The sequence below is a fragment of the Phodopus roborovskii genome, unplaced genomic scaffold (assembly GCF_943737965.1).
Source record: "Phodopus roborovskii unplaced genomic scaffold, PHOROB, whole genome shotgun sequence".
NCBI lineage: Eukaryota > Metazoa > Chordata > Mammalia > Rodentia > Cricetidae > Phodopus > Phodopus roborovskii.
Genome location: NW_026126408.1, coordinates 7,353,372 through 7,380,035, shown reverse-complemented (window position 1 = coordinate 7,380,035; position 26,664 = coordinate 7,353,372). Strand labels below are relative to the sequence as shown.

Genomic DNA, 26,664 nt, shown 5'->3' with positions numbered 1-26,664 from the left:
GTTATGACCCCAGCTCTAAAATCCCCCTGGAATTTCATGAGTTAGCTAAAAGAATTAGCAGTTTGTGTCTGTTCCTTAAAAGGATATATATGTTTTAGTAAAAGCAAGCATTTGGTTGCTAGCCTTGTGGTAAAGCAGGGCCCCAGGGAGGAACACTGTATCCGAGGTCTGGCAGCCACCCTGTAAATCCACATTGCACAGGCATGTACACATGCCAGAGAACCATGAAGTAGCATTACTGTCGGCCCTGTGCTCTGCAGCGCCTGCCACACAGAGGCACCTGGTATTTTTGTGTTCATGCCTCAGCTCCCTGTTGCTCTTGTCACATTTGCTGGCAGCTGCTTGATGTTCTGCCTAGAACACAAATGGGTGAGAGCCCTGGATAGTGAGCGAGCCCTTCCCAGAAGTTAAAACTCAGGCTGCCTCAGCTATGGGTCTGTAGCCTGAGCCTGCAAGGAGCAGTTAGGCCAGCAGGGAGTGCTCACTCCTCACTGTGGCCTGGCTGCAGCTGCCAGGGCCTCAGAACAGCTGGAGGATTCCAGGGGGAGCCTGAGTAACTGGTGCACTGGAGATCCTCCTTTACCCTTTCCTCGAGAGTTCTTCCCAGGAAAGTTCCAGGGCCAGGCTGGACCTCTGGGCAGCAGCTTCCTATCTCAGGGAACTCACATTTTGGAGGGTTCTGAGCTCCCACCCCACCCTCACTGCACAGCTACCTCCTTGTGTCTAGAACCTTGAAGCTGGGTGATATGCTGATTAATGAGCTATGGACCACACCCTGTCAGGCAACCGCCAGGCCTTCCAGAGCCCCAGTGATGGGGACACCCACAGTCCAGTCACGCACCAGCATACACACTTAAGATGGTGCCAGGCCTGGGGGGTGCAGGTCGTCCATGCCTTCATCCTCAATGGTGCCACATATTTACTGAGCCTAGCCTCCAGGGAAGTACCATTGAGTTCAGGAGATACAGGGTGTCCGTGAAGGTGTTGTCTGAGATCACATGGATTATACAGGTCCCAGCAATTGCACCAAGCCCACAGGGCTATGGCTACTCAATGTACAAGGCCCAGAGCCAGCTGGGGAATTCTGTGTCAGCAAATGCATAGCAAGAGTATAGTATATGAGCATAGCAAGAGTATAGTATATGAAACAGTGGTGACTGAGCTGTGGGAGGTTCAGAAGTTGGAGGTGGTGACTATAATGGATTGTGGCAGTTAGCTTGTGATCTACAGTAAGCCAATGCTACCTTTAGAGACTCAAGGCACATCCTGTGGCAGCAGCAGGAGCTACGGCCTGCCTCACCCAGACTCCTCCCTAACAACACTGTCACATGTCAGGACAGGCCCTTACAAAAGACCAGTTCAAGTCAGAATGATCAAGATGTCTGTGCTGTGAAAAGGTGACTCACAGTGAAGTCACAAGATGGCCCGTCACCTGCCAGGTGCCAAACTCACTCTGCTAGGGTTCAGAAAGCTCAGAATAGGTGGGTGCATGGTCATTTGCAGGCCAGGTGGGTCCCTGTTAAAGGTCTTTCCACAAACCTGCGGTGGTCCTTTAGGTCTCTTCATTATTGCATCCTTTCTTTGGGACTTTGAGACTTCTCTGGGGATCAGAGATTGAGGTTAGAGAGTAGGCAGCGGGGCAGCAGGCAGGCACATAATCTGGTCGGGGTGAGGAAGCTTCTTACCCTTGGCTCTTCTCTCAGGAAACTACACACTCCTCTCATTCCAGGTCTCCAAAAAATACAGCGAGATCGAGGAGTTTTACCAGAAACTGAGCAGTCGTTACCCAGCAGCCAGCTTGCCCCCGCTGCCTAGGAAGGTTCTGGTTGTCGGGGAGTCTGACATTCGGGAAAGGAGAGCCATGTTTGATGAAATTCTGCGATGTGTCTCCAAAGATGCCCAGTTGGCGGGCAGCCCGGAGCTGCTAGAATTCCTAGGTACCCAAGGCTTTGTCCCATGTCCCTGAGGTCTCTGCAGCCCAGAACCTCCCTCACCACTGTGACTTAGTGGGAGGGCCATCGCCACCCTCCATGGCCTGCAAGCTTTAGCAGAGCTGTTGAGGTAGTTGGGCTTCAGTGACCTTCTGGGCTGGTTGGTATGTAGGAGACCCAGCACTCAAGGGACTAACCTCTGGATGCCAGCGGGTATTCAGACTGACCTTGCCATGGCCTTATATATCTCCCTTCACTCATACACTTGTGTGTGCACATTATCCCTCTGCCTCCTGACAACCCGACCTGGCAGCCTGTGACACTGGGTTCCACATCCAGCCTTCTAGCTGGGTCCCTTGTGGGTATCACACTCAGCCCATAGAGTATGAGTGTGATCTGGCACCCTTACAGCCCACTCTGGGGACCTCGAGCTCTTCTTTATAAAAAGCTCCCCCCCCCCCCCGCCTTCTTTCTGTCATTGATGTTCTCCATAAGAGAAGTAATTTACTGATGGAGATTGGGCATGAACTAACACGCTGAAGTACTCCAGACAGCTGGTTATGCAGGAGGTGGGGATTAAAAGACCAACACCCCCCCCCCAGCATTCCTGTCTACTTAAATCCCCCTGGGCAAGCATCTGCCCTTCATGCCCTGGATGATGCGGCCTGGCCACACCTGGGGATGGTACCTCTCTCTCCTCACCACTTTCCCTTTCCAGTCAGCCATTTAACTTTGCTTTTTTCTGATCCGGTAGATCTCCAGTTCTACAGGCCAGGGCATAATTCCCTTAAACCAGATGTGAAGGAAGAACACTGTTTAAGGCTTTAACTGCTGAGTGATGTTTGTTCATTGAGAAAGAACTTCTATATGTAGTTCTGGATGATGTTCATTGATTCGAGACCAGGTTTCTCTACGTATCCAAGCTGTCTTGAAACTCACTACATAGACCAGGCTACCCTCAAACTCACAGAGATCCACCTGCCTCTGCTTCCCGAGTGTTGGGATTAAAGGTGTGTGCTGCTTGGTTGAATGGTTTTTTAAAGTGACTATTTTAAAGGGTAACTACCCAGTCACTGCTCGCATAGAGATGAACAAACAATCCAAGCCTACACTTCTCAAACTGTCCGTGGAGGAGGACTAGCTATTTATTCCCAGCCTCTCACAGACAGATATGCTAGAAAATATTGTGTGCTTAGATGCCAAGCCTCTATGCACATTTCTGAACAGAACTTATCACAAACACCTGCCTCTGATAATGCAAGCTCCTGGAGTTGTCTGCCTATGGTTAGGTCAGCAGAGTCCCTTATGGGGACTTACTATTGTGAAACATTCAGAAAGGGACAGTCCTGCTTAAGCCCCATTGCACACTGGCTAGGATACTTCACCACTGGGTTCCTGGGCACTGGCTTGGCTGTCACTGTGGTAGAGATAACTCCGGGTTTTGTAGCATGCTGTCCTCTGGCATGGCACGGCTGTTGGTCTCTTGAAATCTTAGCAGCTACGATCACTTACATGAATGTGAACCACACAGATTGGATCCATTAACCTTTCCTCATGAATTTTGGAGGGATTCACAAGACCTCACCTCTCCCCAGGGGACAGATAGGGAGATGGAGGGACAGAGAGACTGATAGATAGGTGGATGGGTGGATGGATGGATGGATGGATGGATGGATGGATGGATGGATGGATGGAAGGACGGATAGATAAGCTAGACATAAGTGGAATCTTCCCTTTGTTCGGCAGTTGGTCCTCTATCTGGGGTGAATAGGGAGTTGTCCATGACTCCCTGGGGAAAGTTCACACATCACTGGCCCACAGAAATTCTGAAAATCCTGCCTTCTGCTTGTTCTGACATTTCCCATGACTAGGCCACCCCAGGCTTCCATGGTACCAGCATCACTGAGAGGGTACCATAGGACCTGGTCCTTTCCCAGACTCTCCATTCAGGATGAAGCAGAATTGGGGTCCCAGGAAGTCACAGGAAGCTATCATCCTCAGAACCTGACTTGGGAGGGTGGGTGTGGTGATGTCTCCTTGAAAGTAGACATCAAGCTCTTATTTTCTTCTTCTTGCATAGGCACCAGATCCCCAGGGACTGCAGGTCTTGCTGCTAGAGATCCCTTTGTCCTGGATGACACAGCCAGCCAGCCAGGGCACAGTGACGAGGCTTTTGACTTCTTTGACCAGCAGGATCAAGTGCAGCCACCCACACTGGGCCTGAGCCACAATGATGTGGAGAAGTCCCAGGAGGAGGAAGAGGAGGAGGAAGAGGCGCTGGATCCCCTGGGCATCATGCGGTAGGTCTCCACTACTTCTAGGTCATTTGCTCAAAGGGGTCTGGACCTCGGGTCTCTGACTTGGTGTGCTCAAGAGAGTTCGCTCTGCTCCACCTCGGTATCTCCTGTGTTTGTGGCTGGGCTCAGAATTACCTGCCCATCCCTAGTCATAGCCCCCATCTGTGGCTAACTCTACAGAGTTAGCCCCACAGTAGCTCAGTATAGCCTGCTGGACCCAGTCTACTGGCACTGGGACCTGGGTTCCCTTTCTGCTGAGTGAGTGGCAATGCGACTTGTTTGCCCCTGAGCATGCCTCTCCATCTATAAGGCAGGACTTCCTTCAGCTCCTCCAGGACTATTGGAAGCCTCCATGGATATGTGGGTGTAAGTCACCTGTGACCAACAGGTGCTGACTGCAATGACTGGACAGTGTCCCCTTCACATGCTCACACACGCTCCAAACGAAGATGAAGAGGCAAACCAGCTAGGTGTTCCCCTTTTGCTTCACTCCTCTCTGATACATTCAGCCAATCAGCGAGCTGCTCCTGGGCCCTGGCTACATGGACCACCCTCAGCTGGAGACAGAGACAGGGCACAGACTGGAGAAAGATGCACAGCCAGATACCTCCTGCCATATCCCTCTTCCCCACCCCCCACCCTCCACCCCCACTCCCGCAGTGGACATGGGCTGAGAATGCATGGCTTTTCTAATGGAAACTAGCTACTCAGCCATCCCAAAATACTTTTTCTCCTTCTTGGCTCAAGCAGAGACCAACTAATATTTTCTGTTCTTATCATAGTACTCTGTACTTCACATTATGTGTCTCATCTGTTCCTTGCCTTGCATGCAGCAGCCGCCGAAGGTACAAAGTGGTGCTGGGCTGACCCTTGAATCTGAAGGCCTGCTGGGGCCTGAATTCCAGCTCCATCCTTCAGTAGCTAAGGCTACTTCCTGGCTATCTGCCTCTTTCGTTTTCCTCAGTAAAAATGAGCTCTAGACAGTTACTTCATGCCTGGAGCTCTGGGGAAGATTATCTAGAATGCATAGACATCACATTAGCTGTCATCATAGACTCCACTTTCAGAAGAATGCAGACCATGGGCCCGGGCAGCCTTCTCCACACTGTGACAAATGGGCCATCCTCAGTATACAGACAAGGGAGGCCTGCCTGAAACAAGAGAAGAACCACCAAGGAATTGGACAGAGGTGTGTTCAGTGTGATGGCATACAAAATGAGGTCCACCAAATGCCCCCCACCCTGCACAGGCTTTCCTCCCCAGCTGTGGTAGGTGAGACATGCTGCAGGACTGTGAGCCCACCACACAGGAGATGAGGCCTCACACTGGGCAAAGATACCCAGACAGGGGAATCATTGTCCTCCCAGTAACCTTCAGTCAGTGTGGGGGGAGAGGGGGGAGTTGTCTGGTCCACAAGGGACAGGCAGTAAGGATATCAGGGTGACAAGGGGAAAAGCCTGTAATACCCACCTAGCCCTAGGGCCCTGCCTGGGCTTTATTTTGTTGAGGATAAAGCATTGTTGGAACTCACGCCGTCTGCTGTCCTAAGTAGCCACAAGCAGTGCCAGACTGAGATGGACTTGTGAGGCTGCACCAGCCTTTGGCTGAACAACATAGTTAGCAAAGTGGCTCCTTTTTTGGGTAGGAAAATGCTCGTGGGTTGGCAAGAGCTGCCTTGAATTCTTAGTCTAGTAGCAGAGTTGGGGGGCCAGTGTTGGGCAGCATGGCAGCCAGCCTGGGACCACCTTCAGGGAGCTCTGTGCCCTTGTGGGGGCCTGGCTCCTGGATTCTGGGGAAACAGCACCATGAGGACTCCCCTTCCTGCCAGATTTTCTTTAAAGGACCCATGTGACACCAGTTGGTATTATCGGCTCTGTCAGGAATAATAAGTAATGTTTTCTGTGAGCTTTTTCACTGCCAGAAACTGAGCTGATTGGCATTTGCTTGCTGGAGCTCATGTTACCTCTGAGACAGGACTTCTGAAACTGGCCTGGACCCGCATGCAGTAAATGTGTTGCACATCAGACCACATGTGTATATGCTTCCTATGATACCAAGTAAGGCACAAGAACATAGGAAACCTTGCTAAGAGTGCTCTGTGGTTCTGTGGTGATAGCTTTTTTGGGAAATGATCCATAAGATGCCGAACTGCTTTCTGGGACCATTGCCGGTGCCGCGTGGGAACAAAGTCCTGGGGGGGGGGGGCAAGGGAGGTGGCTGATTTCGTTTTCTGTGGTGGGACATTGGAGTTTAGAGTCAGGTGGCTTGAGCTCATTCATACGGCCCCAGATGGCAGGAGCAGGGCTTGAGGATACCTGCAGTCATTTTTTGGCCATGAGCTAGTGAGGTCTTTTACACACAGAGAAACCAAGACTCATCTGAGTAGGAACTTGGCCAAAGCTTGGTGTTTTAGTTTCGTTTCTATGCTGTGATAGAGACTGTGGCCAAAAGCCACTCAGGAGGGAAGGACAGGGTTTACGTGGCTCAAACTCCCAGGTCACAGTCTGTCACTGAGGGATGTGAGACAGGAGCAGGGACGTGGTGGGACGTTGCTCACTGGGCTGCATACCCCGGGCTTGCTCGGTTTGCTTTCTTATAATATCCAAGGCCCACCTTCCCAAAGTACCCAGAGGTGGCACTGCCCCGAGGACTGGGCTGTCCCCCATCAGTCTTTATTCAAGAAAATACCCTACATACTTCTCCAAAGGCAACTGAGTTTCCTCTACTCAGGTAATTCTAGTTTGTGTCAAGGTGATACTTGACACAACAGAGACTTGAGGGGTCAGGTTTCCCCCAAAGGACCCCCCCCTCACCCTTTGGTGAAGTAGTCTTGTTATCCTCTAGATTTATATTCTGCATTCCTTTGCTTCTCCACACACAGAGCACCCCTGCCTCCCAAGCTCTGATCCCCCAGCCCAACCCAGAGCAGCCTTCCTTGTGCTCAACCTCAGATATTCCCTACTGTGGCCACAGGGAGGCGCTCAGACTCCATTTCAGGACTGTCTGGAAGGGTGGGAGCAATTGGCACAAAGCCGGAGCCCGACTGGCCTGGCTTTTCTTTGTCTCTTCAACCTGCCTCTGACTAGGGAAAAGTCAGCTTCGGCACACTGTTAGGGAGCAGAGAAAAGCCCACACCCTAGCTCATTCAAATAGCATCGATCCTTGTCTTTTCTGGGGGTTTTCTCAGACCCTGGCCCGTGCCATCTGGACTCTAGACATAGTGTACATACTGTTTCACACTCGGCTCTTCCAATTAACGTTCTATCCTGGGCGTGTTTCTCTGTCATGCAGACTTTCCATATTTAACTCATTTTAGTGTCTTTGTGGCTCTGAGAAAATTGTGCTTTGTGCTAGAGATATTTTTCATCCTGACTCAAAAAAAAAAAAAAAAAAAAAAAAAGAAGAAGCCTGGTCGGTCATTTGGGAACAGTTAAACAGTCTGAAACATGGGCAAAAGTCTTCCCCCCAGGAATACAGATAGTTTCTAACCTTCACATCTCCCTAACAATGGGATTATTTCATATCTATGATTCCACAGTGTGGGTTTTCCACGTCTTTGCTAGATCTCTCTCCGGATCAATACTGCATCTCCCCCAGACTCTGAGCCAGCCCTTTGGGTCCAGCCACTGGAAGTGGCAACTGTCAGGCCCCAGCTTTTGCTATCACAGGCAGTAATGGGAGGAACTGTGAATACAGTGTTTTCATTCTGTAACTTTTCATCTAAGTAATAGCCCCAGGGCAAGGTCTCTGAAGGTTCTGCAGGGGCTCCGGCTGATAAGGTTCCTTGGAGTCTACACCTTTGCCCTGCAGGAGACCCCTCTTCTCTTCCACCCTGCCCATCAAAACATCACTGCCTGCCTCTTGTTCTCCAGCCTGCTTCCTAGTGACAGAGGACACAGCTGGCTCCTGCCTCTGCCTGTCTGTGAGGCTGGCCTCTCAGATTCTCAAAGGAGAGGGCCTAGGACTCAAGTGAAGGTCTTTTTCCTTGGAGACTATGTTTTATCATTATTTTTATATAGATTTTGCTTCATCTTCCACGAGATAACTGCTACAGTTGGGTATAAAAATAATACTTCACTTTGTAGTTGGCTGAAATTTCTGCTCTGGGATGATCCATCTATTTTTGAATGTCCGTAGAACCTCTGCTAGTGCTCCTAGATTTGCTCTCCCTGCATATAGAATCCATGGCAGGAGCTGGGGGGGGGTTAGCCTTGATGCTGCCCCCCCCCAGTAACCCTAGAATGCCCTTCCCTGGGTGCCTCTTGCTAAATAAATAGCACTAGCATCACTCCTATCCTGGGGACTTTGAGCCAGGAGACCCAGGCCTCTGTTGAATAACAGCAGAGCACAGTTAGGGGATATTTCTGCCTGATTCACCAAGTGAGGATACAGATTCCCAGACCCCTCCACCCTTCCATGTAGCCACAGACTCTGTCACCAGCCCCTGTGTGTGAGTCCTACTCATAATCACGCTGCAGCAGCCCAGGCACCAATGTATGCAGAAGTCAGAGAGATGTCCCTGCATAGTGCAGAGGGGAGGGGTGAACAGGGCACCCTGTCCATAACACCACTTCTCCTAATCCTGCTGCTCCTCTGAACTCTCTCTGCTGTCAACGCCCTACTAAACAGGCTCTCTGAGAGCAGTAGAGACACCCCCAGCAGTGCCTTCTTGGTTCCAGGCCATAGCTGGCCCGGAAGTAGTGAAGGATGCAGAACAAAACATTTGGCCACCCTTCCCCAAGGGCACGGCTATCCCCTGCAACTGTGTTTCCCATGCAAGTACGCATTGCTCCTGGCCCAGCCTCAGTGAAGGGCTCCAAGGACTATGAGTAGCACAGTGGTTTCTGCCCTCTTTATTTCAGTAACAAAGAGAAAAGCCTCACACAGACCCTGAATGTAAAACACAGACCCAAGTAGAATTACTTTCATTCAAACAGACATGGGAACTAGATCTTTCTCCTCTAAATTAGTCCTAGATGGCTCCGGAAAAGGCTAGGTAGGGCCTCTTATAGCACAGTTTGAACGCCAGTGGGAAAGCTGGGACTCCAAAATGAATGGTTGCCCCCAAAGTCGGGTTCAGCCTTCAAATCCTACCTTTGAAGCAGGCTACAGGGCGTTTGCTGGACTTCAAGCTGTGGCTTCTTCAGTTGTGAAACAGTTAGGGCTTCGAAAGCAAAGGGGTCTCCAGTGGCATGGAGGGAGGGCTGTCTAGCCTTCAAGCAGCTTTCACCACTCCCACCAAAGCCCACAAGGGTCTAGGCCCAAGAGTCCAGAACCAAGAAAGGAAAGTTCTTTGTAAAATGTTGTAACCAGTTTGTATTCCTCCTAAGGCCTTCCTGCGTGCGAGTGTGTGCATGCGTGCGTGTGTGCGTGCCTCTGTGTGTGTGCCTCTGTGTGTGTGTGTGTGTGTGTGTGTGTGTGACATCGACTGGACTATGGAAGGCTGTGGACCTGCTTACTTTTGTTATGCAAATCTCAGCACCAGGTAATAGTTTGTGTGCATGCAGAGCTTGTACCTCCTGCCAGGTGCACCTGTACACCTGGAGGTGGCAGGCTTGCCTTCCACAGCTCTGTCCCTAGGAAGAAAAACGCTGGCTAGGCTTAGCTCTTGATGGAACTAATGTTTCCCTGATTCCTTAGGGAAAGAATCATGAGGGGCCATAGCTACCATTCTCCTGGTTAAAGCTGCTCCCAACATCAGACATTCATAGCATGACAGCCTATGTCCAGTAGGAGGTTGGACCAGGTGTTCTGGGTAATAGAGTTGAGAAACATTTGAAAGAAACCAGGAGCATCCAGAGAGTAGGCACTTCAGCAACCTGATGGCTAGTACAGGACTTTTCTCATCATGGCCAACTGAGACCACTGCTTGTACCAGGCCTGAACTTCCCGTTTTTTTGCTTGCTTGCTTGCTTGCTTGCTTGCTTGCTTGCTTGCTTGCTTGCTTGCTTGCTTGCTTGCTTGCTTGTCGAAACAGGGTTTCTCTGTGTAGCCCTGGCTGTCCTACAACTTGCTCTGTAGACCAGGCTGGCCTCAAACTGAGAGATCTTCCTACCTTTGCCTCTGCCTCCTGGATGTTGGGATTAACATCTTGCACCACAGCTGCTTGGCTGACTTCTCTGTTTTTATCTGCTTGGATGATGCTGGTGATGGACAGTCTTCAACAGTGACAGCCACCTTCCTCAGTCATGCTAGTGGCTAGGATGCTGTGGAATGCTGATAGGGACAGAAAGACAGTGTACTCAAATAAGAGCAAACAAAGGCTGCTTCTCATTCTGCAATGGCCAGGGTGGAACTGACCATCAGCACCTGCACTTGCCAGAGGCAGGCAGACAGGCAGGCAGGCGAGGAGAAGCCTCACAGTAGGCAAAAGGGATGTAAAGGTTGGACTGTCATTGGGGGTTTGTCAGCATGGGCATGTAAAAGCAGGACATCTTGGATCTTGGGGAATCCATTAAGGGTGTGTGTTGGCTTGCTTTCTCTGACTGGTCCCACTAAATTGGAATTAGACAACCTGGCAAGTACTGGTCATGGTTCACCATTGCGGACTGACTGTTGCAGAAGCTGTTTGCTGGTTTGGCTTCCTGGGCTGTTTGCTGCAGGCTCTGGTCAATATCCATGTAAGGTGGCCCTTGTCCCCTTGTGCAGATTATATCTCTTAGAATAATTGCAGCATGAGCAGGGCTGGATATTCACCTCAGGGCAGAGAGTTCGTGTGTGTGTGTGTGTGTGTGTGTGTGTGTGTGTGTGTGTGTGTGTGTACACAACTGCAGGCAACACCACATGGTGTCCTGGTGGTACATGGTGGGTACATAACGGAAAATGAAAGTGTCACCCATAATCTAAGACGAGGGATCATGCTGAGGTACTGGTCCCTGGGGTAGGGGTTGGTGCTGGGAAACCTGGAGAGTTAGGCTGTTTCTTTTGTGAGGATAACATTGGGATCCATAGCAATGAGGGCTGTCCACTGTGGCTCCTCACCCTGGGACCTGTGCCTTTGTTAAATTCATAATCATAAGCCTGACATCATGGAACAGCATCAAGTCCCTGGCCTCCCCCACTGCTGTCTGCACACGGGCTACCTACCGAGTGTTTTCATAGATCTCCCTCCTAATCCTCATTTACCCAGTTAAGACAATGGGCTCAGAGGCAGTGCTGCTGACCCAGGTGTACCAAGTTGTCTCAGCCCTGCACTTCCTGAGGCCTCTGCCTCTATTCCGTGAGGCTACCTGACCCTCAGAGTCACCTCTCCTGGCAATTGCTGCACTGGGGAAGCCCTGTGTAGAGCTGTTGCAGGTAAAGCTGTCGGGGGATGGCGTTCAGAAAGTCTTTATTGGACTGGGGAGATTGCTCAAATAAACCCAGAACCCACATAAAGAAGCCTGAAGTGCAGGTACATGTTTATAATCCTGGGAGGAGGGTGGTGGACACAGGTGGATCCCTGGAGTCCAGTGGCCAGCCAGCCCATCCTATTTGAGCTCCAGATCAGCTAGAGATCCTGATTCAAAAAACAAGATGGCCAGTGCCAGGGAAATGACAGTCGAAGTTCTCTTCCGGCCTCCACACACATGCACAGGCATGCACACGTGTGTACCTTCACACACAGGAAAAGATCATGTAGTGGAATCCTGAGGATTTTCTACAATTGGAATGAATAGCCAAATTTCAGGTGAAAATAGGAAACATGTTTCATTTTGAAGCAGAAGAGTTGCCTCATTGGAAAAGAGGTTTGTTGCCATATTTGGTGAAGCATCGCTCCGGCTTTGAAGGTGGTCCATGTTCTTGGCTGTGGACTCTCAGCCTTCTGTCCAGACCCAGGCGGGCTGGCTATGTCTAGAGACCCTCTCTGTCACTCCCTTGCTCTCCAGTCCAGGGCAGCTGGTGCCCATCACTGGTTGCTGTGGGAGGTGGATGAATCTGGAACAGCTCCACAAGGCCCCTGGGTGGCCAGAGGGGAGGCTGCTCTCACGTGTCAATCACTGTCACCAGAAGTGCCTGAGCCACAGGGAGTGAGACACTTCTTGGCCAGGCAGCGCTTTGGAGCTGTCAACAGCAGCTGCCGCATATCCCAGTGTGTGCTTCATGCCTGCCTCAGAACATGGCCCGGCTGTGCATCTGTCTCCTGTCAGGCACGCAGCAGAATCACTGAAGTCTGTACACTGGCATGAACATGCTTACACATGGCTGCAGCCATCCCGGGGCCCCTGCCCACCTCACACGGCCTATGCTGGGCAAGATTCTCTTTAGGTAGCCCTCGGGTTCTGGATAGGTTCACCAGGAAGTTAGGAACTGCTGACCCTGCCTAGTCCCTGGTGATGAGAAGAGAATGAACCTCCTGTCAGTTAGAAGCTTTGTCTCCTGTCAGTGCTGAGGGTGAGCTCTGTGTGTGTGTGTGTGTGTGTGTGTGTGTGTGTGTGTGTGTGTGTGTGTGTGTGTACAGCTGGGTAGAGGGGTTAGCTTAGGGAAGCATAGGAGGGAGGGACACTCAGAGCTCCAGTGACTCAAATCCCAGATGAAGTGATTGATCACATCTATCTATCACTTAGGTTACAGATCTTGTGATGGTGTCATATAGCTAGCTTCCTCTGGTCTTTATGCTGGCCTTGCCTGCCACTCAGCTGCTTTGTTCCTCAAGCCAGACCATGGTCTATGAGCAAAGTTCCATGAGGAACCTCTTCCCCTTCATTTCCTCACCATCATCTAGAGGGTATATGCTCCTGGTGTTGGCCTGCCAGAGACACTCTTGTAGCCTCAGGGCAGTAGGTCAGCCCGTTTCCATTGCCCCCTCCGGGGATTCCTCCCCAGCCCTCATTGATGCCACCCTGTCCTTTCCTCTCTGGAATGGCCGGTGCCTATGACTGACTGCTCTGCTCACAGCCTCTGGGAACAGAGGCATATCTCAGGCATGTCTGCCTACATCACCTAGCGCAGGCACCTTTGTGTGGGAGGCACTTGGTGAGGGCTGGTCATAAGAGGTTCTCTGAAGGAATGAAGCGTGTAGCTGAAAGACTGGCAGGGGACATTGTTGGGTTATCAGTGATGGGATAGAGAAAGGGTTTCATAAAGATGAGAACCGAAACTGATGCTGTGACACCCTGATCCCATCTCCTCCCTGGACAAGTAGAAAAATCTGAATTAGAGATGTGTTATAACTCTCTGCCTATCTTTCTGCCTGCATGCCTGTTCCTCCTTCCCTCCTATCCACTCAGCCAGTCTGCCCCCCTTGTATCTGATGACTATCCAGCTACACAGAGAACAAATGCCTGTATGTGTGCATGCCTGCCTGCCTGCCTGCTTGCCTTCATGCCTGCCTGCATGCATGCCTGCCTGCCTACCTGCCTCCTTTCTTCTAGTATTTGCTGAACACCTTTCTTCAGTTTAGGACTGATCAGACAAGACCCAGGGATTTCCCGGTCCCAAAGCTCTGTATCTCCTGATGTTCCTTGTCTTCCCTTGGGAGGTCTGAAGAAGTGGTGACAGGCCAGCTCGATGGTGTGGGCAGAGTGCATACAGTGCCTGTCTGAGCACTCCTGCTTTTCTTCAGTTCAGCAAAATCACAGAGATCACCAAGGAGGATAACTATGTGAGTCTAATTTGAGAGGGAAACTTGCCCGGGACAAGCAAGTGTCATTTGTGCTGTCAAGGCCAAACTGGGTAGACGTAGGGAAACGTTGAAACCTCGACTGGCTTTCTGTGTATTCTCTCATGCTTCCCTTGTTCTTTGGGGGCCTCTCTCTGTGCCTCCAGACACAGGGAATAGTGAGCTCAGAGTCCCTGGCCTTGCAGCACCCAAGGACCTGCTACTGCCACAGTTTTTGGCAATGGCCAGCCTCTGTGCAGTTTGCCACAGTGTTGCCAACATGAGCTCAGAGATGACCTCAGTTCAGTGGAACTGGCTGCCAGGCATTCAGGCAAAAACAATCCCTGTTTCCAGTTTAAAAAAAAAAAAAAAAAAAAAAAAAAAAAGCAACTTGCTGTTTGCAGGAATCTTATAATGGCTAATGGTGGGCAGCAGCCCCCAGGCATGAGGTCAGCTTGTTAAAATCAATTTGTGATCTGGAGACAGTGTCACAAAGACAGGTCTTGTGATCTAGCTACATGGAGGATGCCTTGCCCACCTTGATCAAGAAATAAAACTGTGGCACAACCCAGAGGCCTCCCAGTGACCCCCAATTCCCTGCTGCAAGCTTCCCAGGACAAGAGCTCACCAATTAGTGGACGGGTGGAACAGAGGAGTAGGCTACCCTGGGGACCCACGGGGTTTGGCAGGTACACTACTCAGAGGAGAGGAATGTGTGGGGGAACAAAGGCTTAGGCTGTGTGATGGTTACTATTGTCAGTTTTTGATGGGATCTAGAATTAACTAGAAGACAATGTGGGTATACTTGTGAAGGATTTTCTGGATTAGATTAACTGAGTTGGAAAACCAGTCCTAAATATGGTGGCACCATTCCATGATCTAGTGCCCCTCACTTCATAAAAGGGACAAAGAAAGCTGAGCACCCACATTGATCTCTCTCGGCTTCCTGGCTAAGACTGTGGTGTGACCAGCTGCCTCATACTCCTGTCACCCTGATCTTGCCGCCTTGGTGGACTGTCCCCTCAAACCATAAACCCAAATATTCCCTACCTTCCTAGAGTTGTTTTGTGTTGTGTTGTTGTCATTGTGTATTCGTTACAGAAAGAAGAAAAGTCACTAATGGGCTTCCCCCTTCTCTTCTGGGCCCTGCCCCTTGAACTTTGAGCCATAGACCACATTGGCCCCATGTCCAAGTGACTATGAAGTGCAGCTTTCTGAGCTCAGGCCCCAGGGGTACCGAGTACCCCCCACCTTGAGAAGAAAGGCATGTTATCAGGCCCATGGTCATGTGATGGCACGACACTTGAGTAGACTGTTTGGGTTAGGACCTGCCTGGCCTCAGTGCCTAGTCCAAATAGCCCGTTGCTTCTCCCTGCCCTTCCCAATGCCCATCACACCTGAGTACAGTATGTGACTGCTTCAGTAGCTGGCATCTCTCCACTCTGTTGTCAAGTTGTGACGAAGCTCATTGCTAGTACATGCTCACATCCTTCTCCTTCTCCTCCCCCCATCTCCCTCCTCTTGCCTGCTTGATCCCCTTGGGTCAGGAAGACCTGTGAGTTAGAGATTTGAGGATCACTGAGGTTGCTCCACCTGCTAAGATCGCTCTGGTTGAGCTGTCCCAGACCTTCGTGTGGTCCTCTTTTGACCTGCTCTTCCATGGCTCTTGGCATCCAGAAGGCCTCAGCTGAGCTAGGAACTGGGTGACCAACAGGCCACCTGTGCACCTTGTGTTTTATCTCCAGCTCCAAGAAGCCCAAGAAACCCCAAGAAGTGGCAGTGAGGCCCAAGCCCTCACCTCGGCTCACCATCTTTGATGAGGAGGTAGATCCTGACGCAGGACTCTTCAACCCAGGCAAGAAAGCATCTCCCAGGAGACCTCTGGAGACAACACAGGACTGTAAGTTCCGGTGATATTCCTGGTGTTGGCCTAGAGCTTGGTGACTACCTGTGACCCTGAGTGAGTGGGTCTCATCCTTGTCCTGTTTAGACAGAATACAGATTAGGTATGTGGATATTTTCTGTTGGGCAAAAATTTGTGTGGAGCCTCATACCTGCTGGAACATTTTTGGCATTATACACTTAACTCTGACTGTCTTATACAGGAAGGGAGTGAACCTTTTTTGTTGCTTAGAGACCAAGTTCCCTGGTTATATCTGTAGCAACATGGGCACTAGAGCTCCCTGGAACTGTTTAATGGAAAAGATGCTGGTCCACCTTGGGTGTGTATACAACTCTGTACAATTTTTAATTTAAATGATTGCATGCCACCCACACATATGCTACTGCAAGGTGTGCTACAAGGTTCACAGGGAATGCTCACTAGCTTTGGCACTCCTCCACATGTCTCTCTGACCTTTCCTCATGCCTTCCCAGGTCCTCCTCCCCAGGAGGATGGTAACTTACTGATTCATCCTGTGCTTGGTGAGGGTCCACCAAGGGAAGGTCAAGCTCAGATCCTCAGCCTTAAATCTAGAGCCCACAAGGGGCTAGAGATACGTAGATAGCATCACTGGAAAATTTAACACAGTACAAATCTCATTCAGGGCTGAGCAGAAACAGGGGTTCCCATAGGCCAGCAGGTATCCTAGGAGGGAATGCAGTAGTGGACCCCAAAAGGCCAGGAGGCCTAGCTAGCTCCACTGGGGAAAGATGCTTTCAAGTAGAGACATGATTGATACTCCCAAAGCGCAGCAGTGAGTGGCTCAAGTGGGAGAAGGTTGGGAGGACTTGGGCTTACTGGGGGTGGCCCTATGGTCAGCTCATGTCTGTTGCCTCTGCTCCTCATTCACCACCTTGGCAAGATCTGCATCTTGTAGATGCCGCTCTGTACCTGCTCATTTGTACCTGTGGGCAAGCTCAGGGGTCCAGTTCAGTCAGAACTTCTGGGAGATTGGAGCTGGTGCAATGTACCGAGAAGCCGCTTACCCTAGCAGTGAAAATCCCTTGAGGGCTGGAACAGAGCCAGGCCAAGGTGGACAGGCAACTCACACCTTTATAAAGCTGATAGACTCTTAACCTCCTGCCCTGTGGGCTTCCACCACCCTGCTTTTCTTGCCTGCTCACTTGGGTGCAACAGGAGGCTTAGCAGGCCTGCTCGCTGGCCTCTGAGGATAGACCAGCACTTATTTTTCCCATCTGCTCCCTCTTCCCACAGCCTTGAAGCTGTTTGATGACCCTGACCTTGGTGGGGCCGTCTCCCTGGGTGACCCTTTACTGCTGCCAGCTGCCCATGAGAGCGGAGTGCCCGCATCCAGCCAAGAATACAGGGATGCCTCCAAGGAGCTGTTCAGGTACTATTGTCCCCAGGAAGACTTCAGTAGCTCTTACCCAAATGTGAGAGTGTTTCACTAGCTTCAGCCCACAAGGGAGGGATCCAGGCCTGGCCAAGTCCTGTAGCCATGAGTGCCCACCCCACTCATGGGGGAAGGCTATCAGCAACCAGGGCCGCCACCCTGGTTTCACACTTCTATTTTGATAGCTTCTTTAAGGGAATTAAATAACTAAATTATATAATCCATGAGCAAGTGTAATTGGCATAAGTGGGCTTTGGAACAGATAAAACTAACCCTTGATATGCTACCTGCTCAGAGAGAGACCAGAGCACAACAATGGCCCGCCCACCAGGAGGATCATGTCAGAGGGAAGGGAAAGTCAAGATTAATCTATTCCCTGCAGGTTGATGTCAGATGTGAAAGCATACCGGCTACTTCCTTAGAGCTCGCTGGGTGTCCAGCATTGTAGATTTGCCTCACCACAGATGAACTTATCCTTCACACAGCCCCTACGATGGGTGCTGTTCTCTGCACTCACAGAAAATAGTATAGGAAAGCTCACTTGCCCAAGCCACCCACACCTGTCAACCTCTGTCGCCACCTCTGTGCTCCAGTGGAAGCCCCTTGGAGAAGAGGCTGGGAGCCTGCCTTCCTGCCTCAGGCTGTGGGTTCTCCTGACTTTACATGCAACCACCTGCTTCCAGTTGCTTCCATTGTGACATCCCTACCTCCCAAGCCATGCCCCCAGGATGCAGCATCTTCTGGGTGATGTTCATGGAGCAGAGCTGCCTCTTCCCAGGAATGGTTGATATGGCACCGAGGCCTGTGGTCCTTGGAGGCTGTCATCTGCACCCCTCGTTAGCAGCCCCAGGCTATTACACAGCCCTCTAAGTGTCCGCCAAGCCTGAGTCACCTCCATGGCGTCTTGTATTTACATCTCCCAGAGGCCCCTGGCATCTGTTCACTCTCATCCTGTGGGCTCAATCCTGACATCCTGCTGTCTGGGAGGAGCCAGGATCATTGTTATCCCATTAGGGAGGAAACTGAGGCACAGGGAAGTCTGGCAGCAGGGTATATGCCTGTGGGACAGATGCCATGGGGCCTTTCCAGCGCCGCATATTATAAATCCTTTACTTCCTGCCGCATGTTCCACGGATCACTGTTCTGTGGGTGTGTCAAGGCAATTTTCACAGGATTCCGTGGCCAGCTGACATCAGCTTTAAGCAGGCTTGTCATGCACAAGCAAACACGGCCACGCAGCATTTCATAGCCTCATTGGTCCCTGGGACCCTTCCTTTTCATTGTGCCTCCCAATCGTGCACAGCCCCTGGGAATCACGGCTTAAAAAGAATGTAGGCTTTGCATCCCTGCCTCCCTACATTAACAGACATCTGGCGGTGTAGAATTGGCATCTTGAGAGCAGGAGCCAGAATTTATTATTCTTTGTGCCTACCTTGTTCCTGTTTAGGCAGTAATTGGACTTCTTCTTGATAGCAGGGTTTCACTCCTCCATCATTCTGCTAGCCACTTACCTCAGTCTCAGTTCTCCTGAGGCAGCAATGTTAGAGTTGTTGAGAGAACCAAGCAAGGGTTCAAGAAGTCGAACTATAGCTGGCTTCTGCCCTCAGTAGGAGCTTAGGAGGGAGGAGGAAGCTACAGCTTTGGGGCATGGAACTCTTGAGGACAACCTTCAACTGCTCTCTGGTGGATATCAAGCCACCTGGGTCTGGAAGAGAAAGGAGCTCATTCTCATGTTAGGCCTGTTCTGATGAGCCCATGCAACCATCCATACTCTGAGTGGTGATGCTGGCCACCCAGGGCATCACTCCCAACCTTAGAAGACCCAGCTGTGACTTGTTCCAAGGAATCTTGGCTATGCTTGAAATCGGTCTCAAGCCTTTAGCTGTTGTTTGGCTTTCCTAAAGAACTCTGAACATAGTTCTGCCTTTGTGGGCACCCTTGATGTCCTCTAGAGGATGTAAAGAAGCCAGCTCCTGGTAGAGTGAGTCAAGACACCATGGCTGCCAGGAGAAAGATGATACATTACGAAGCTGAGACTGGCAGGACCAGACTTCCCATGGATGGTGATAGCTCCCAACATCTCCCCATAGTAGCTGGTCTTTCTAGGAACTGGCCTACCCATTCCCTCTGGGTCTAGCTAGACTTTTCCCTCACTGCTCTGCCACCGAAGCAGGCTCTGAAAGCCCTAAACAGTCCAGAAAGCAGGCCTGGGAACCCTGAGCTCCCAAGCAGCTGGTTCCTGACAGGTGGTTAGTTCTCTGGGACCCTGCACTGTGAAGCTCTGAGCTCACCCAGGCCTCTTCCAGGCCTTGTAGGGCCAAGGCACTGTTCAACCAAATGCTCCTCTGCCCACTCCTGTCCCCCTACCCCACCCCAGTCGTGCTGGGATACTCCTGTTCCTCTGCAAGGACACACTACCCAGGGCAGAGAGCCTCCATCACACTGGCCTGAATCCTTTTCATTCCCACTTCCCAGCCTTTGCTATTTGTCATTCCCTTCTCCGGGATCCTGCCAATTCATGTCAGGGCCACCTTTCTTCTTCCTTTCCTTAGGAACCCTTCCCCATCTTCTCTGGCCACACCCTTCTCTAGCCATCAGTGTCTTGGCCCCTGTATTATTCAGATCCTCTCTGAGCAGCTCAGTTGGGGGTGCCCTGCGGGAGGATCTAGGCAATGAATGGTTCTATTATAGCCAATGCCTGCTCTGTTTAACATTCCGTAGCTGTCAGTCGAAGTCAGTGTGTGCAGCATTACCTTAGATTTGCGAAGCACTTCCTGTGTCTTGTTTTATTTGGTCCTTGTGAGGTTAGGGGAACACGAATCACCCCTCCTTTACAGATGGGCAGACTGAGAGAGCCAGAGAGGTGGATGGGCCCAAGGCCACCTGCCACCTGCTGAGGGGCTACAGGATAAGAAGTAGAAGCCAGCTATTTAACACTAATGCTCCCCTTCCTGGAGGTGAAGTAGAGCATGGAGTAGCTACACCACCACCCCCACAGGTCATCTGCTTTCCCCGTTATGCTGTGCTTACCTAACCTGACATGGTTGAAGGACACTTGTGGAAATAACTGTCAGCAGTTAGGAAAAGCTCCTCCATGAAACTGGAGAAGGGTACCCCTGTAGGGAGCCCGCCTCCTATGGGTCAGGTAATTTTTAGTCCTCACCCTAACCCTGGAGCCTATGACAAGGCCCTTCACTTCCTTTATAGCTCAGTTTTTGCCTCTGTAAAATGGGTTTGTTTCTGCTCCCAGTGTTTTAAGAGCACATCATAGGGACTGAAGAATGCAGAAGTGTCTGGCCTGTGGCATTTGCCACAGCACTGAGAGGGCTGGAGGGTGGAGTGGGTTAATGGAGGTTTGTGTTGCGCTCAGGACCTGACCTCGAGTTCCTCCACTGGGAACTCACAGAACAAGTTCTCCTAGGCTAAGAATTGTCAACCTAACCCACCATGGAATCCTCCAAGGTCCCTCACACACACCATCAGTCCAGCTTTTCAGTAGTACCCAGGCATGTTCTCCTCCAGCTGATCACTACGGAAGCTTCAGCCCATCAGCCAGTGGGCAATCCAAAGGCTGTACCCAATCCTTTTTAATTCTTTTTTATTATTATTTTGTGTGAATGGCTGTTTCACCTGCATTTGTATCTATATACAACATGTGTTGTGCTCTCGGAGGCCAGAAGAGGGATTGGATTTCCTTAGACTGGAGTTACAGGTAGTTGTGAACCTTCAAGTGAGTGCTGAGGATCAAACCTGGGTCCTCTGGAAGAACAGCCAGTGCTCTTAGCTGCTGAGTCATTGCTCCAGACTCCCATGGCCCAATCTTAATGAATCCTGGCTGAGTCCACCACAGCCTTTAAAGGGTTCTCACAGAGGTATACCTCAGCCAGCAGACCCCATCCCACAGCAGCTCGACATCCATGTCTACTGCTTGTCTGGGTGGAGCTGACTTAGCTTCATATTGTGCCTCCCAGGTCAGGCATCCTTTATGTGTCTCAGGCACAGCTGTGACCCAGTGCCCTCTCAGTGAGCTACCCAGCCTCTCAGACTATAGCTCCTGTCTGTAAAATAGACACATGTATGTCTTCCTGGAAATAGGAATTTGAAAAAGAAAGAGTGATTCTAAATTGCTCAGTGGAGGTCAGGAGTCTGGTATCAGACAGCAAACAGGTGGTGATTTCTAAGGGGATGGGAGGGAAGTCCCTGAAGACACCAGCAGGTTTGAAGTCACCACCAAGGGACTGCTTTGCCCTGGCTGACATGGAGGTGGACCTGCCCTCCTGCCCTTGGGCTTCTCCTCAGTGCCGGCTGGATGGTACAGTGAACAAGGCCTGGACAGGAGGCAAGCTGGGAGCGTTTCAATGCCCATGTGGGGAACAATGTTGCTCCAGGCTCTTGTTCCTTTATGGCTGTAGTTATAGTCCAGGACTGCTCTCTTTGGTTCCCTAGAGTCGAAGAGGACCTGGACCACATCCTGAACCTAGGATCTGGACCTAAGCCCAAGCCTCCAGTCCCAGCTAAGCCAGCACTGCCAAGGAAACCCACTGTGCCCCCTTCTGTGGGCCCATCTGAAACCGGCGCTGGACCACAGAAGCAGCAGCAAATCCAAGCCATGGATGAAATGGACATCTTGCAATACATTCAAGAGCAAGACATGCTCGCCCAAACCTCCCCCAGCCTCTTCTGACTTACCCTCTCCCTACTGATACTCTGCCTACAGCAGCACTTGCTCCTAGGAAAGAGGTCTGTATGAGAGTGTGTGGGTTCTTCCTGCCAAGCGATGAACACTAATGGAAGTGGAAGCCTGGACCCCCAGCCCCAGTACCACACTGTTTCCCTTTCTCCTGGGCTATGGGTTGCACAAGAACTTTCTGCAGAATGTAGACTTGGGAGTATCATAGGAATCAAAGTGCATCATCCCAGCCCAGCTGGCTGGAAAGAGGAGAGTAGGTGTGGGCGTGCTTTGCTCAGCAGGAGCCTGACCTCAAGTTTGGAATAAGATCAGAGTCTTCCAAGGAAGGGACACCTTATGATGCTTGTGTCCACTGTCTCTGTCAGCTCTGTGCGGGAAGGAAGGCTTACCTGAGCTAAAGGGGGTTCCTGTGACAGGCCGCTCTGGAGTCTCTGCTTAGCATGGCTGCTGAGGCCCCACAGCCAAGGCGTGTTCTGAGCAGAAAGCCCAGCTATCCAGAACCAAGTCCCTTCTGAGTTTCCTTGGACTTTCGATGCTAATACGAAAAATTTAGGCCCAGCCTTGTTCTCTCTCTAGGGCATGGAGGGCTTCCATGAGCCCAGGTCTTCCATTTCCTTTCCCAGGAAGGGCCTGGCCAGCCCATGGCCCCTTTAATGCAGCTATCAATAAAGTGGGTCCTAGCATCTCCCAGAGCTTGACCCATGGGGTATGTATGAGGCCTTATCTGACCTCAGGATGTAAACTCATTAACCTTTCTCCTGTGGAGCCACCAGCCAAGGAGAGGAAGCTGTGTACCAGGACGATCCTGTGCCTTCCAGTAGATGGTGGCTCCTAGAGCTAAGAATACTAGAGTATATTCTTTGTGTTAGGAACTAGTTTGGTTTTTTGTTTTGTTTTGTTTGGGGGTTTTTGTTTTGTTTTGTTTTAAGAAACATGTTTTTTAACATAATGCAGCCATTTTTCCCTTTGCCCAGAGGCATTAAAAGGGCCCAGCTGGGTCCAAGAGCCACTGTCAGGAGCCCCCAAGTAGCGCCATCCGGTTGTTGGCTGCTGTCCATGTCTGGGGTCCCCAGCTCCTACCTTGTAGTAAGACCTACAAGACCAGGCTGGGAGTACCAGGTCTGGCCTGTCTTGCATCTTACCATGTCCCTTGTCAGTGCTGAATGAGAAGGCATAGATGGTTCTAGGCAGAGGACAGAATACTCCTCTGCCTTGCCAGATTGAGGGTCTCCCCAGAGCCTAGAACTGACTCTAGATAGCCTTACCCCAACTCTTTCTCTCACCAGCAGGCCTTCATGCCCTCCCATCTCTTAGTGCCCAGAACCCTGCCCAGTGCCCAGAAGCCCTCTCCAAGCCCTCTCCTCACAAACTGCAAAAGAAGACTCAATAGGTGGGGAGAGGTCACATGGGCCAATCTTCTGCAGAGCCACCCAACTGTGTCCCTGGGTCTCACTGAACCCTTCTCCCTCTATATCCATTCCTCGGTGCCTTGGCTGCCAGCTTTCTACCTCTCTTTCATCACACACACACACACACACACACACACACACACACACACACACACACACAAACCTTGCACCCACTCTGGGTGATAGATGACATAGGAGAAGTATGACCATGGGCCAATCCAGCTAGGATCCCTAACAGGACCTGACCTCCATTCTCTAGTGTGGTTTTGCCCACTAGTGGGGCTTTGTCTGCTGTGGAACTTTTGGGATACCCTGGCACTGGTGTTTTGCTCCACAGATAACAGTTTTCCAGTCATGACTTGTTTTGATCACAGGTCAGTGACCTACATAGCTAGTCTATGTCTTCCAGTTATCCAGTAAAGTCTGTGTGTAACAAAGCTGAAATTTTAGTGTTGTTCTTTTCCATGCCTGGGCTGATGGGACAGAATTGGTGGTGGTGGTGGTGGTGGTGATCTCTCTGTCTCTCCCTCTCTCCTCTCTCCCCCACTCTCTCTCTCTCCCCCACCTCTCTGTCTTTGTCTCTTTCTCTCTCTCTCTCTCTCTCTCTCTCTCTCTCTCTCTCTCTCTCTCTCTCTCTCTCTGTGGTGGGGAGCTAGGATTGTCCTTTGTAACCAGGGAAGGTATTCTGTGTCTGCTGTCTCTTAGCTGGAACTGGGAGGAAGGAAGAGCTCTAGTCTTTCCCACTGTATAAACTGAGGGACCAGAGGCCCAGGCCTTGTGGAGCTTCTGGCCAGTAATCACTCAGCCAAGCCCTGTGTAAGAGGAGAAGCCCTTCTCTCCAGATCCTCATCTTGGGTACCACATGGGGCTGGAATTGTCATGATTTCAGGCATGCCCTGTATGGTGGGCATACATAAGCCGGACCTTATACCCCAGCACTCTAAGGTGCTGCTTTGCCTGGGGTTCTGCACCAAACAGCCCTGAAGGCTGCTATTCACTGCAGAGCCAACAGCTTCCAATGGCATCTTGGGCATGAGCTGAGAGCAGCCTGAGCCACCCATAGCCTCTCCTCCCCTATCACTTTGATTTGAATTCTTAGTCAGGATTGAATTGGAACTTTGGTTCCTGAGGAGGAACTATCTGGATGTTCTGAAGACAGACTCAGGAGCCTTCTGTCCAAATATCTCCATGCAAGAGAAACTGAAGGTTGAACAGCAGTTTGTGTTTGTTTTTGAAGGCTATTATAGGCTCTGTAGGCAGGATGTGTTGCCAGTGGCTGCATCCGCTGCTCCCTTCCTCCCATCATTGTTCTTAGAACATCGTGAACTTGGGACAGTTCTGGAAAGTCCCAGTTCTAGGGCTAATCCTGGCCAGGCTTGCATCCTGGGCTCTGCTGGAGAGTGCCCATCTACCAAGTAAATGGACCACTTCTCCAGCTCTGCGCATGCCCATGTGCTCTGAGTCCAGAACCCTTGCATCAGATGCTAACCAAGTCTTGCTGCTCTTCAGGACCTGTGGTTTCTATTCTAGGCAGTCACCTGGACTCTGTATCCACAAACTGCTGTGGCTCTAAAGTCCAGTGTGAGGCTGATGTGGAAGGTTGAGCTTAGTTTTCTGGATCACTCACCGCCCAGCTATACACATCCAAAGCCACCAGTGTGTCTCCTGCCTAGATGGCAGGCACTTCCTAGTGCAGCTGTGTCTCCACACGGATGGATGACTCCTCAGAGCAGACCTGGTAGATGCATCAGGCCCCTTGGGGTGGCTGAACTCTCAGTTCTAGCCTTAGATGCCCCAAGGACTGTAGACTGCTATCTGCAGCCACCACCAGCACACTCTGTACCCTGCAGACCTTTGACTAGGGAAAGGTGTCCTGGGACTGGTGGAGCAGTGGCATGAACAGCTAGCAGTTCTCTTGTGACTCACAATACCTTGGTGAGGAGGTGGTCAGCTTGGGGCCATGGAAGCATCTGAATGTCCATCCACCCAGGCTCTAGAATGACCCTTACTCCATAGTGCTGGACTCCCGTGACCAAAAAGTCTTATCTCTGTGCTTAAAGCTTCAGGGTCTGGTCATAGAGGGACGTCTGCTCTCAACAAGCTGCCTACTAAGGGACAGTGGCCAGGCAGGGTGGTCAGAGGCCTGTGGATTCACCTTAGGAAGTCTATCATCAGCACTGGCCATTGAATACACGCTGGGCATTGTGGAGTATGTAAACACAACATTCAAACATCAGTCCCTGCCCCATCTATTGACCCTTGGTTCTTATTTCCCTGGCTCTGGCAACTGGTGAGGGGCTAGAGAAAGAACATGCTTCTCATGTCATACTTGAAATAAAGTTATAGCCTCTAGTGTGGACATCATGAGCTTAGCAAATGGTTTTCCCTCTGTTAATAACTTTCATCTGAAAATCCACATGCTTCTCTGCCAACTCAGCAAATAGTACAGCCTCCCATCACTTTCTTTCAGTAAATCTGGATTGGCTAGATTCCTCCCGCAGAGCTGGCCAGTCATGCCCAATTCCCCATATCCATACAGTGTTTAGTGGGTGCCTACTGTGTGCAGAACTGTGTCCTATCAATTACAAGGCATCAGGTGTCTTAGGGAAACAAGTCAGTCCTTTTACAGGAGGGCTACATGCAGTAGTAGAGCTGGGAAAGTGAACACAAGCCATCCGGGCACAGAGCATACAGTGTGAGCAGAGGAGATGGGGGCAGAAGTTTGGCATGCACAGCTCTGGGGCTCAGTGGACAGGCAGAAAGAACAGGCAGTGTAGATAGTGAACATTCCTGTTGACCGACTATCTGCAGGGCCTGCTCCAGGCACGGAAATGGACCTGAAGATGGAGAATGAGTCATTCAAATTGGTCCTCCCAGAAGCCATCTAGTTCAGTTCCATTCTTTAGGCTCATGTCCCAACATCTGACACCACTAAAATGTTGCCCCCTCTGTGCCACCTGCCAGCACATACAGTATGTTGTGTGAGGCCTGACCCTGGTATTTAGTCCCTTTGAGTGTATCTAACAAAGTGTATCTAAACAAAAATCCCTCCTTAACATAATGCTTGAGCATTTATAGTCCCCAAGGACTACCTTCTCCCTCTTCCTGGCTCCTGGGAACTGCTGAGCAGCCCTGGGCATTCACCATCATATAACCTCATCACTCTGGTCTCTGCCTTCAGCTTCATGTGACAAGTGCCCTGTGTGTCTCTTGTCGTCACATAGTCTCACATCCCTGTGCCCTAATTGCCCTTCATAAGAACTCTAGCCAGGAGATTATGTTGCCTCATATAGTATATAATATTCATCATTCTCTCTTAATCATATTTATAATCTCTCCCTCAAAAACCATCCTCACGGCTTCTAAATCAGTGGTTCTTAACATTCCCTGTGCTGTGTCCCTTTAGTACAGTTCCTCATGCCGTGATGACCTCCCCAACCATAAAAGTATTTCTGTTGCTA

General features: G+C 50.8%; 1 protein-coding gene across 1 annotated transcript in view; it reads left to right on the top strand.

Moving 5' to 3' along the window:
* Positions 1 to 23,640, top strand: part of Hs1bp3 (HCLS1 binding protein 3) — a 30,133-nt gene extending 6,493 nt beyond the window's left edge. Inside the window, exons 3-7 of the mRNA XM_051181677.1 lie at positions 1,730 to 1,937; positions 4,012 to 4,231; positions 15,554 to 15,708; positions 16,966 to 17,101; positions 21,551 to 23,640. Of these exons, the coding sequence (XP_051037634.1) occupies positions 1,730 to 1,937; positions 4,012 to 4,231; positions 15,554 to 15,708; positions 16,966 to 17,101; positions 21,551 to 21,788 (957 nt within the window). The 3' untranslated portion in view covers positions 21,789 to 23,640. The remainder of the gene's footprint in view (positions 1 to 1,729; positions 1,938 to 4,011; positions 4,232 to 15,553; positions 15,709 to 16,965; positions 17,102 to 21,550) is intronic.
* Positions 23,641 to 26,664: the final 3,024 nt, after the last annotated feature.